Source organism: Platalea leucorodia (assembly GCF_965183815.1).
Source record: "Platalea leucorodia genome assembly, chromosome: 9".
NCBI lineage: Eukaryota > Metazoa > Chordata > Aves > Pelecaniformes > Threskiornithidae > Platalea > Platalea leucorodia.
The window spans coordinates 51606120-51617547 of record NC_138831.1 but is presented as its reverse complement, the minus strand read 5'-3'; the positions used below and the strand labels follow the sequence as shown (position 1 = coordinate 51617547).

Below are 11428 nucleotides of genomic sequence, written 5' to 3'. Positions count from 1 at the left end.
GAGAGCAGGTGAGCGGTGCTCCGGGCTGTGTCCTGGGGCTGGGACGCGGGGTCCGGCAGGCACTTGGATGGGCGGAGGGGAAAACTCCGGCTTGACCTGCGGCGAGGAACTCGGTGTGGTGCCTGCGTCCCGCTCTGCTCCGCGCCTGGGACACGGGGGTGCCCGGGGGGTCAGGCTGGGGCGGGCGGCCCCGGCTGCGACGGGCCGTGCCTGCGTCCAGCCCCGCGCCGTGGCGCGGCGCTCCGTGGTGCAGGATGTGTCCGGCCACACGTGCTTCCTCTGCGGCGAGGAGATGTTTGTGCACAGCCACCACCGGTAATGGCTCTGGCCGCGCTGCCCCTTCCCACATCCTGCCGGCGCCTCGGCCCCGCGGGTCTGCGGGAGGCCGAGGACCGAGGACGGCGCTGGGGCAGGGTGAGTCCCTCTGCTGCTCCTGGCTGCTCCCCTTCCCCTCACCCGTGCGGAAGAGGGCAGAGAGGGGGGGATGAGCCGGGCCAAACCCCTGGACGCCCGTTTCCCCCCAGGAGGGCTGCAGCCCTGAGCCCCGCGGCCGAGGGGTGGTGCGGGAGCAGCCCCAGCCCGGCCGGGGCAGAGGCGGCCCTGCAAGCCCTGGCTCCTGGGGGCTGGTGTGCCGGTTGCCCGGGGACCCCGGGGTCCTGCCCAGGGACAGGAGCCCCGAGTGACCCGGCAGAGCGGAGGGAGGAGGCCACGCTGAAGATGAGACCCGAAGGCTCCTGCTGTGGACCAGCAGCATTCCTGCCCAGGGCAGGGCTGTCAGGCAGCTGGCTCTGGCAACGGCTCCGTGTGCCCCAGGGGGCCATGGCCGGGCCACCAGACCCCTCCGCACCCCAGGCGAGCTGGGGGGACGCAGCGTGTGAGGGACGTGGAGGGCAGGGGCTGCCCGGGGGCTCAGTGCTCTCCTATCCGAGCTGCCTGCGTGGTCCAGAGATGGGAGACGGGGCTGGGTCTTGGGGCTGCCTCCCGGCTCCTGGCTGCCATTCCCATCGCCCATCCCCAGCCAGGCTGTGCTTTGGTGCCGATGGATGCCGGATTTTGCGGAGCTCAGCCGGGGTTTGCTTGCCGGAGCGTGTCCCCTGACTCCAGGCTCCTCTCCCGGGCAGCGAGGCAGAGGGGAGCCGGCCTGGCGCCTGCCCAGCCCCTCCGCAGGTACCTGCCGAGCAGTAGACAAGTGTTTATTCTCGCCCTGCCAAGCACCGGCCGAGCCAGCGCCCCGGCCCCGTGCCCAGGCTGTGCTGAGTCACTTCCCGAGTGGGGAGACCCTGGGGCCCGGCTGTCTCGGGGTGCTGAGACACCTGGCAAACCCGTCTGTGCCCCGACCGCAGCCCCACAGGTTGCCCACGAGGACCGGGACATCTCCGAACCCACCGCTGCCGGGGCAGGGGGTGCCAGGTGGGTCTGGGGCACAGGGTGCTGGGCTGGGGGGCTGAGCGAGGGGCACCCCCCAAGCGAGGACACCATTCCCGGTGTGCCTGGGTGCTGCGGGTGCTGCGGGGAGGGGGCGCAGCCCGGCTCGGTCGCTGCTGGGCGATGGATTGTCCCCTTTCCGGCCACCCCCGGGGTGAGCCTGCTGGCCCAGGCTGGTGCGAGGGAGGGGACCCCCCGCAGGACCCCGGGGGGCTCAGGGGTGTCGGGGCCGGGTGGGTGGGTGCGGTTCATCCCGGTGAGCCGGGCAGCAGGGTCCCCGGGCTGCGGGCGGCCGGCGGGCGGCCTCCGGCGCACCCCGCCCCGGCTGACGCCTCCCAGCTGGGGCGGCGGGGGGGTCCCGCAGCCCCGGGGGTCCCCCGGCCCCGGGGGTCCCGCTCTGCCCGGGGCTGGAGGCGCCTTCCCCCCGCAGAGCCCCCTCGCCCCGTCCCTGCGCCGGCTGCGCCGGGGCCCCTGCGGCGGCCGGGGTCCCCCGGGCTGGGCTCCGCGCCCGCTGCCCCCCGCTGCCCCCCGCTGCCCCCCGCTGCCCCGCCGGCCCCGGGCCGCCCAGCAGCCCAGGGGTTAAGGGGGCGAGGAGGCTCAGGTTTCTTCCCCGGGAGCTTTAGGAGGAAACTTTCCTGCGCTGGCGGCTGCGCTAGCGGAGCCGGGACGCGCGGGCAGGGCGCGGGCAGGGCGCGGGCAGGGCGCGGGCAGGGCGCGGGCAGGGCGCGGGCAGGCGCCTGGATGGGGCTGGGGCTGGGGCTGGGGCTGGGGCTGGGGCTGGGGCTGGGGCTGGGGCTGGGGCTGGGGCTGGGGCGGGCGGGACCCCGCGGCCCCTCGCTCCCCGCCGCTGAGCGCAGGACGGTGAGCGGGGGGCGATGCCGCTGCCCAGGCCCCGGGGGGCAGAGCCGGGGGTGCTGGGGGTCCCCGTCCGGGGGGCGTTGGCCTGGGCCGGGCGGGGCAGGGGCTGCGTGGGTGCGGGCAGGGCCGGGCCGGGGCCGCGGCGTTCGTGTGCGTGGGGGTTACAGAGCCCGCTCGTGGGGGGCCCGGGGGTACATGAGGCTGTGGAGGGCGGTGGGGTGGGGGTGCGTGGGAGGCCACGGGGCGCGCGGGGCCAGAGCCTCAGGGGAGCTGTGCGCGACGGGGGTGATGCCCAACGTCTGGGCCCCGGGTGGCTGCGGGTGGGACGTGGGACGCGCGTGTGGGACGCGGGACGCGCGTGTGGGACGCGGGACGCGCGCGTGGGACGTGGGACGCGCGTGTGGGACGTGGGATGTGTGTGGGACGTGGGACACGCGTGTGGGATGTGGGATGTGCGTGGGACGTGGGACACGCGTGTGCGCCGTCTGCAAGGGCTCCCGGGAGGAGGAGGCTTTGCGGCGGGGGAGCAGGAGCCCGCGCGCGCTGGGGCTGGGGGAGCCGGGGCGCGTGCGGGGGTGCAGGCAGCAGGGGAGGGGGCTGCGGCGCTGGCTGCTGTTGGCGGGGAGACGCGCGTGAGGGGGCCAGCGCGGGGGCGAGCGGGGTGAGTGCCCGCGCCCAAGGGGGTCTCTGCGGGGAGGGCTAGCCCCGGGCAGGGGCAGCGTGCCCGTGGGTGCGGGACGGAGGGCGTGCGGGGTGCCCTCCCGGCTGGCTGTGGCCCTCGGTCCCAGCCGTGATTTGGCGTATGCTGTCCCCCAAACCCTGTGCCTTCGGGCAGAGCGAGGGCAGGGGCCGGGGCAGAGCGTGCCTGTGCTGCAGCCCCGCACGCAGCGGGGACGGCCGGGCTCCTCAGGGCTGGGATGCCCGGGGACGCCGCAGCATCCCGGGGCTGCTCCGCCAGGCGCGGTGATGCTGCAGCTGGGCGCTGCTGGGGACAGGGCACAGTTCCCTGCGGACACTGCTCAGCCCCTTTCCGCGTTCACCCCTTGCCCCAGAGCTGCGGCTCCCGGCAGGACCTGCCCACATCACCGCATGGGGAGATCAGATCTTGGGAAAAGGAGTTTCTATTCCCAGGGCAAGACGCGGTGCCTCCCCGCCCCACCCTGACCCGCACGGGGACTTCGCTCCGTGGCTTTCTGCGGCGTCCGCTCTGCCGCCCCAGCCCGGGGAAGCCTCTGGCAGAGCTCCCGGCCGACCCGCACGGCCTGGGGGGCTCGGGCTGCTCTCCCCTGCCAGGGCAGAGCTCTCACGGAGAAGCCCCTGTCCCGTACGCCTGCACCCCGAGCCCTGGTGTGTTTGCTTGGCTCCAGCCAGGCCCCGGCTGGGGGCTCCGCGCCGTGGGGTGCAGGCGAGGCTGTGCCCGCAGGACCTGCCATCTCCCAGCCGCACGCCGTGCCGGTTGAGACCCCCATCTCGCCTGAGCGCGGCCTGTGGCTCGTGCAGGCTGCTGGGTGCCCTGTGGCTGGCGGCAGCTGGCACGTGGCTACTTGGGCTGGGTTCACGAGGCCCGGAGTTTGACCTCCAGGTGTGAGCTGGGCGATACAACCCTGGACTTTGAGAGGGCAGCGGGCAGGGCGGGTTCCTCCCCGGCACGGTCCCGTCTCCACCTGTGCCACCATGGCCCCCCAGGGCTGCACCCCGCGCCCTCCCGCTATTCCCCTGGTGCGTGGGCAGCCCGGCGAGGTGTGCCCCTGCCGGGCTGCGGGCGCCGGCCCCCGCCCACCGTGCCCTCAGCCCCCGCAGCGGGTCCCTGGCAGGCAGAGGGGCGGCCGGGACCCGCCGGCGGCGGCACAGGCCCTGTCACTCGAGGGCAAACAGGTCGACACTGAGCCAGAGGCCGGACTCAGGTACTCGCGGCAAGGTGGGGACGTGGCCGCTGGCCGTGACCACCTGCTGTGTCCCTCCTTTTGCAGGGCCAGGCAGGCGCTCGGGAGGTACCCCAGGAGTCCTGGCCCGCAGCCCGTGCCCGCTCCCACGCTGCCCGTCCCTGATGGTGCAGTCCCGAGCTGCTGGTTTTACCCCCTGCTGCAGCGGCACTGGGTGTTAGTGCTCCTGCAAGGCTGGGAGGCGGGCGGGTGGAAAGCTCATCCCCAGGGACCGTCGCCGCCCCGAGCCTTATGGTCATTTAATACTTCACCCATTAACTTGGACTAATAAACCTCGTGGGAGCGAGAGGCTAAAAGCCGTGCCAGCCGGGCAGCTTCACGAACACCGCTCCTGCAGCCCCACCATGGCGGCCGGCTTCTTCATCAGCAGGACCGTGGGCATTGTGGCCATTGTGCTGGCCGTGGGGGCCGTGGCCACCATCATCGCGCTCTCGGTGGTGTACGCCCAGGAGAAGAACAAGCATACAGGTTCTGGCACCGACGACACCACCACCACCTCCACGGCCGCCCCTAACGCCACGGCTGCCCCTAACGCCACGGCCACCCCCACCACCACCGCCACCTCCACCGCCGACCCCAGCAAACCCTGGAACCAGTGGAGGCTGCCAACGACGCTGATGCCGGATTACTACGAGGTGACCCTGCAGCCCTTCCTGACGCCCGATGTCAACAACATGTACCTCTTCAAGGGCAACAGCAGCGTGGTCTTCGTTTGCATGCAAGACACCGACCTCATCATCATCCACAGCAACAAGCTGAACTACACCATGCAGGGGTCCTTCCACGTCTCGCTGGAGGCGGTGAATGGCGGCATGGAGCAGCCCACCATCTCCAACACCTGGCTGGAGACCACCACTCAGTACCTGGTGGTGCAGCTGAATCATCCGCTGAGGAAGGGCCAGCGCTACCGGCTCTTCAGCATCTTCACAGGGGAGCTGGCTGACGACCTGGCCGGCTTCTACCGCAGCGAATATGTGGATGAGTCGGGTGCCAAGTAGGTGGAGGGCAGGGGGCCGAGGGGGGGACGCGGGGCTGGCCTGGGGATGGCGGAGGGCACGGGCCAGGTTTGGGGCTCCTCTCCCACTGGGACGGGTGGGATGGGTGTGGGGGAGCCTCTGTGCCCCCCTCTGTCCGCACGCCACCCCAGCGAGGAGGGGACCGGGGAGCGGGCAGGGCGTGGGGCGAGTGGAGGGACCCGGGGGGGCGCCGGCCCCTGCAGAGGCCCCCGGGCGCTGACGGGACTTGCTTGCAGGAAGGTGGTGGCCACCACGCAGATGCAGGCAGCGGACGCGCGGAAAGCCTTCCCCTGCTTCGATGAGCCGGCCATGAAAGCCAACTTCACGGTGACGCTGATCCACCCCTCTGACCATAGTGCCATTTCCAACATGCCTGTCAAGAGTGAGTGGGGCGGGGGGGGCCCCGGCGGGGGGGTCCGGAGGCCCGGCAGGGCGGCGGGCTGACCCTCCTCCCTCCGCTCCCCGCAGGCACCCAGGAGCAGGTGATCGACGGGAAGAGCTGGAATGTCACCGTGTTCCAGACCACCCCCAAAATGTCCACCTACCTGCTGGCCTTCATCGTCAGCCAGTTCGACTATGTGCAAAACGACTCAGAGAACGTGCTGGTAGGCTGGGGGTGGGGGGCACCCCCTCCCGCCCGGGGCTCTGAGCCCGGGCAGCGGCTGAGCCCCACGTCTCTCCCCTCCAGATCCGCATCTGGGGCCGCCCCAAGGCCATCGCCGGGGGCCAGGGCGACTACGCGCTCCAGGTGACCGGCCCCATCCTCAACTTCTTCGAGAGGCACTACAACACGGCGTACCCGCTGCCCAAGTCCGGTGGGTGCCGCAGGGCGGATGGGTCCCCAGGAGGAGCCGCCGGCTGGGGGGGGGGCGGGCAGTCTGGCACCCTGGCAGCGGCGTGCCAACGGGTCCCCTTCATCCCCCAGACCAGGTCGGCCTCCCCGACTTCAACGCGGGCGCGATGGAGAACTGGGGGCTGGTGACCTACCGGGAGAACTCTCTGCTCTTCGACAATGCCTACTCCTCCATCGGCAACAAGGAGCGGGTGGTGACCGTCATCGCCCACGAGCTGGCCCATCAGGTACCCGCCGGGCCCCCCGCCCGCCCCGCCGGCTGGCTGGGCCCAGCTGACGGGGCACTGTGCCCCCCTGCAGTGGTTCGGGAACCTGGTGACGCTGCGGTGGTGGAATGACCTGTGGCTGAACGAGGGCTTCGCCTCCTACGTGGAGTACCTGGGCGCCGACTCGGCAGAACCCTCCTGGGACATCGTGAGTGCTGGGGCCAGCGGGCAGGGGGTGTGGGCAGGGGGTGCAGGCAGGGAGTACAGGCACCCCCGCTACCCCTGCACCCCCAGGGGCTGCCCCTGCTGCCAGGAGGGTGCAAGTGGGGCTGAGGCGGGTGCTGGCACTCACCCCCACAGAAAGACCTGATGGTGCTGAACGAGGTGTATACGGTGATGGCGACGGACGCCCTGACCACCTCCCACCCGCTTACCTTCCGCGAGGACGAGATCAACACCCCGGCCCAGATCAGCGAGGTCTTTGACAGCATCGCCTACAGCAAGGTGGGTGCGCAAGCCCCAGGCGCACGGGGACTGGACGCGGGGGTCCTGGGGCGGTGGGGTGGGCTCTGGGGTGCCTCACGCACCCGGAGTCTCTCACCCGCCATCTCCGCAGGGAGCGTCGGTGCTGCGGATGCTCTCTGACTTCATCAGTGAGGACGTGTTCAAGAAGGGGCTGCAGGTGAGGTTCTGCTGGTGCTGGGGGGCACCGAGCCCCGGTGCGGGGTGGGTGGCCCGTGGCAGGGGCCTCCCCGGGTGCTCTGTGGGTGTCCTGCACCCCGGACCTGCCCCTGCCCCTGCCCACCCATCTCTCCTGGTGCTCTCCCGCAGTCCTACCTCCACACCTTTGCCTACGGAAACACCGTCTACACGGACCTCTGGGTTCATTTGCAAGAGGTAGGAGGGGGCTGGCTGCTCCCGGCTGCTCCCCCTGACCTTCCGCGCCACTGCCCCGGCTCCGGGGGGCTGCCGGCAGGACGGGGTCCCGGCCATGCAGCTGCTGTGCGCTAGGCAAGAGGGGCGGCGCTGGCCGAGCCCCGTGCCCCACCGGGACCCCCCGGCACCAGTGACCCGTGGCGCTGCCCTCCCCGCAGGCTGTCATGAAGAGCAATGTCTTGCTGCCCAGCTCCATCAGCGACATCATGGACAGATGGACGCTGCAGATGGGCTTCCCCGTGGTGACCGTCAACACCCTGGACGGCACCGTCACCCAGAACCACTTCCTGCTGAACCGCAGCTCTGTGGTGGAGAGACCCTCCATCTTCGAGTGAGCGGGGTGGGGGGCTGTCAGCGGGGAGGGGCCGGGGGGCCGGGGGGCGAGGGATGGTCCCACCACCTGCCTGTCCCTGGCACAGCTACACCTGGATCATCCCCATCACCTGGATGACGGACAAGGGTTCTGGGAAGAGGTACTGGCTGACCACAAGCTCAGGTACGGCACGCAGGGCCTCGCTGCCACCTCCCCTGCCCCGGTGGAGGTCGGGGTCCCCCGGGGAGGCACGGGTGCGGGGGGCTGAGCCTGGCCCCCCTCGCGGGTGGGGGGTGGCTCCGGCAGACCCTCCTCTCCCCCTCCCAGCAACCAACGACGAGTTCAAGGTGAGCAGCCCCAGCTGGCTCCTGCTGAACCTGAACGTCAGCGGGTACTTCCGCGTCAACTACAACCCGGAGAACTGGGAGCAGCTCCTCACCCAGCTCTCCACCAACCACCAGGTACACGGGGCCGGCTAGGGCCAGGGTGTGGGCTGTGGGTGGGCCCCCCCCACGCACCCCACGCACCCCACGCACCCCACTCAGGGCTGCCCTGAGATGCCGACTCTGCCCTCTCCCAGGCCATCCCCGTGATCAACCGTGCCCAGATCATCGATGACGCCTTTAACCTGGCCAGGTGAGCCGTGCCGGCTGCCCCAGGCGCCCGCCGGGGCGAGGGGGACCGGCGGGGTGAGCGCCCTGGGAGCGGGCAGCGGCTGCGGGGCCGGGGACCTGACGCCGCCCTCACCCCTCGCAGGGCCAAGTACATCAATGTGACCGTGGCCTTGCGCACCACGCGGTTCCTGAGCAAGGAGACGGCGTACATGCCCTGGGAGGCGGCGCTCAACAACCTCCATTACTTCCAGCTGATGTTTGATCGCAGTGAGGTCTTCGGGGCGATGACGGTGAGCAGTGCCACCGCTCCCCAGCCCCAGCCCCGCAGCGGGTCCCGCCGCTCGGCAGAGCCCCGTGCCAGGGGAACGGGGGCGAGGGGCTGGGTCTGCACCCAGAGCTAGGCGGGGGGCTGCTGCCGGTGCTGCCGGGCACTGACCATCCTCCTGCCCCCCAGAAATACATACAGAAACAGGTGATGCCCCTCTTCAACCACTACAGGAACATCACCAATAACTGGGACACCATCCCCAGTGGCCTGATGAACCAGTGAGTGCAGTGGCCCCGGGGCCAGGCTGGACCCCTGCGGTCTCCCCGACCGCACGGGGACGGTCACCCCAGTGTGTGCCAGGGCGAGTGCTCGGCCCTGCCTGTGGCCCGGCACCGGCCGGCTGGTGCCTGGCTGCCGTGTGCTGGTCCCCAGCCCCACGTGGCCCCTCTCCCCAGGTACAACGAGATCAATGCCATCAGCACAGCTTGCTCCTACGGCATCCCTGAGTGCCAGGAGCTGGCCACCAACTACTTCCGCAAGTGGAAGGAAAACACCACCCACAACGTGTGAGTCCCCGGGGTGCCCTGGTGCCAGGGCGGGCGGCCAGGCTGGGCACGACAAGGGGCTCCTGGCTGAGATGGCTCTTCTCTCCCGCAGCATCCCCCCGAACCTGCGCTCCGCCATCTACTGCAGCATCGTCGCCACGGGTGGGGAGGAGGCCTGGAACTTCATCTGGGACAGGTTCAAAGAGGCCACCGTCGTGTCCGAGGCTGACAAGCTCCGCACGGCCCTCTCCTGCAGCCCCCACCCTTGGATCCTCAACCGGTGGGTGCGGGGTCCCTGGCGGGCACCGCGGCGCTGCCCCTGCCGGCCCCTGACCCAGCAGCGTCTCCCCCCAGGTACCTGCAGTACACCCTGGACCCCAACAAGATCCGAAAGCAGGACGCCACCGCCACCATCAACAGCATCGCCAGCAACGTGGTGGGGCAGCCCCTGGCCTGGGACTTCATCCGCGGCAACTGGAGGACAATCTTTGGCCAGTGAGCACCGCGCAGGGGGCTGTGGGAGGCCGTGGGGGGCCGGCTGGGGCAGGCAGCATCCCCCGTCCGCCTGCGCCCCTCGGGGGGGTGGCACCGTCCCTTCCCCCAGCCGTGCGGGGTCAGGGCAGCCCCGGCCCCTGGCGCTGCTCTGCCCGGGACCCCCAGCTCAGCTGTCCCTCTGCTCTCCCAGGTACGGGGGCGGCTCCTTCTCCTTCTCCCGGCTGATTTTATCGGTGACCCAGAGGTTTTCCACGGAATTTGAGCTTGAGCAGGTGAGGCTGGACCCTGGCAGTGTCCCGGCAGGAGCAGGGGCATGGCTCTGTGCTGCTGGCGCCTTGCAGCCTGCCCTTTGCCAGCAGCCCTGGGGAGATGGGGCTCCTGCCCCTGCCCCTCGTGTGCTCAGGGCTCCGGGCAGCTGCTGTCCCTGTCCGGGGATGCTGGGGTGCTGCTGGGGGCTGTCGGGGTGCTCCGCGCCTGTTCCAGCCCCTCTTCTCCCCGGCAGCTGATGCAGTTCAAGGCAGACAACCAGGACATCGGCTTTGGGTCGGGGACGCGGGCGCTGGAGCAGGCACTGGAGCGGACCCGCGCCAACATCGAATGGGTGAAGGAGAACGAGAAGACGGTGCTAGCCTGGTTCCAGGGCGAGACCGCCGCCAGCTAACCGCGCGGCCCTGGCTGCCACTCACCCTCCTCCCGGCCCGGCCGCGGGGCCGGCTGGTGCGGGATGGGCTGGGGCGGCCAAGCCCGAAGCTCCCAGAGCCCACCGCCCCGCGGCCGGGCCGGCCCCTCACCCACTCCCCAGCTCCACTCACTCCATCCTCTCCGGCCCCTGGCCCCAAACGCTCCCTCCCGGTGGCCCCCGTGTCCCGCCGGGCCAGCCCGGCTGGGTTCTTCACCGCTGCTCGTGAGGGGCAGGGTCCGCTGCCTGCAGGCAGGGCCTGGCGCCTGTATGATGGGCAGCGCAGGGGGGACGGGGGGCTTTGGGCTGGCGGGGGGGCCCTGCTGCCCTCGGCTGCCCGGGGCGGCGCTGGGCTCCCCAGGCTCGTGCAAGACCTGGGGGGTGTAAATAAAGGCTTGCACGTCAGCTTTCGCCGGTGGCCCTGGATGCTGGGGGGCACGGGGCGCGGGCCGGCTCCGCGGGGCCGGCATGGGGGGCTGCGCCGGGGCCCGGGCAGGAAGCGCCTGGGACCCCGCGGCGGGCAGGGGGCAGGGGCTGGGGACGCAGAGCCCCCCGGGCCGTTAGGAGCCTGGTGCTAAGTGGCTCTGGGGGCTTTGCCGACGCCAGCCCCCCGGCCCCTCCGTCTGACGGCTGTGTGCGAGCTCTCCTGCTGGGCCCCGGCCCAGGGGGCTGCTGTGCCCACTGCCTCTGGGGCTGGGGGGCCTCCGCACGGTCCCCCTCCAGGGCAGGCGCTGCGGGGTCTGGGCAGGAGGCAGCCGCGGCTTCCCTGGGCTGCCCTGGCGGGAGGGCGTGCTGGCAGCCGGCCCCTCGGGAACGGCTACCGTGGGCTACCCGGTATGGTAGCTCCGGACGGAGCTGGATGGTTTGAGCACAGGGATGGGTCAGGACGCGACGGGCGGGTGGGAGCTGCCCTTCCAGCGGTCAGCAGGGCTGGGGTGCCCCGGGTGGTGGGTCCCTCCGTCATCCCAGCTCCGGAGATGTCTCCGAGCTGCGGGGTGGGCTGGGAGGGGGCACCGAGCCCCCGGCCCAGAGGCAGCACCTGGCTGTGTGTGGGTGCCAGCCTCGGGGGTGCCCCGGGCCCGGGACACAGCAAGCGGGGTCCCGCAGTAACGAGTCGGGGTGCAGCGACGCAGGCAGCTTTAATGAGGAACCGTTCCCGGTGTCCGTCCCACGCGGCTCTGTGGCACGGCCACGCCGCCATCCCCTGCGCTGCCTCTCCGGCCGGGGGTGCAGGATCAGCTCCACCACCCCCAGTGCCGTGCTGGGGTGCAGCTGGG

General features: G+C 71.6%; 1 protein-coding gene across 3 annotated transcripts; it reads left to right on the top strand.

Annotated features, from left to right (window-relative positions):
• The first annotated feature begins 317 nt into the window (after positions 1–317).
• On the top strand, positions 318–10523 carry ANPEP (alanyl aminopeptidase, membrane). 3 transcript variants are annotated; one of them, XM_082321712.1, is made up of 22 exons: positions 318–414; positions 1213–1410; positions 4254–5220; positions 5479–5624; positions 5711–5847; positions 5931–6057; positions 6168–6322; positions 6396–6509; positions 6662–6805; positions 6918–6983; positions 7133–7198; positions 7396–7568; positions 7657–7733; positions 7878–8011; positions 8131–8186; positions 8307–8454; positions 8619–8710; positions 8888–8998; positions 9090–9257; positions 9332–9472; positions 9663–9744; positions 9975–10523. In XM_082321712.1, exons 3-22 carry the CDS (start codon positions 4571–4573, stop codon positions 10131–10133), a joined length of 2946 nt encoding a protein of 981 aa, XP_082177838.1. In that variant the 5' UTR covers positions 318–414; positions 1213–1410; positions 4254–4570; the 3' UTR covers positions 10134–10523. The 3 variants fall into 3 exon arrangements, with proteins under 3 accessions (XP_082177838.1, XP_082177839.1, XP_082177837.1); XM_082321713.1 differs by lacking the exon at positions 1213–1410 and having other exon boundaries at positions 393–414; XM_082321711.1 differs by lacking the exon at positions 318–414 and having other exon boundaries at positions 1079–1410.
• Positions 10524–11428: the final 905 nt, after the last annotated feature.

What these genes read in the sequence shown, in the direction of transcription:
- ANPEP (XM_082321712.1), top strand. Translation starts at nt 4,571, where the DNA reads ATGGCGGCCGGCTTCTTCATCAGCAGGACCGTGGGCATTGTGGCCATT. An exon ending in CCCAGTGGCCTGATGAACCA is followed by an intron (nt 8,711 to 8,887) that starts GTGAGTGCAGTG and finishes CCCTCTCCCCAG; the next exon opens with GTACAACGAGATCAATGCCA. An exon ending in TGGAGGACAATCTTTGGCCA is followed by an intron (nt 9,473 to 9,662) that starts GTGAGCACCGCG and finishes CTGCTCTCCCAG; the next exon opens with GTACGGGGGCGGCTCCTTCT.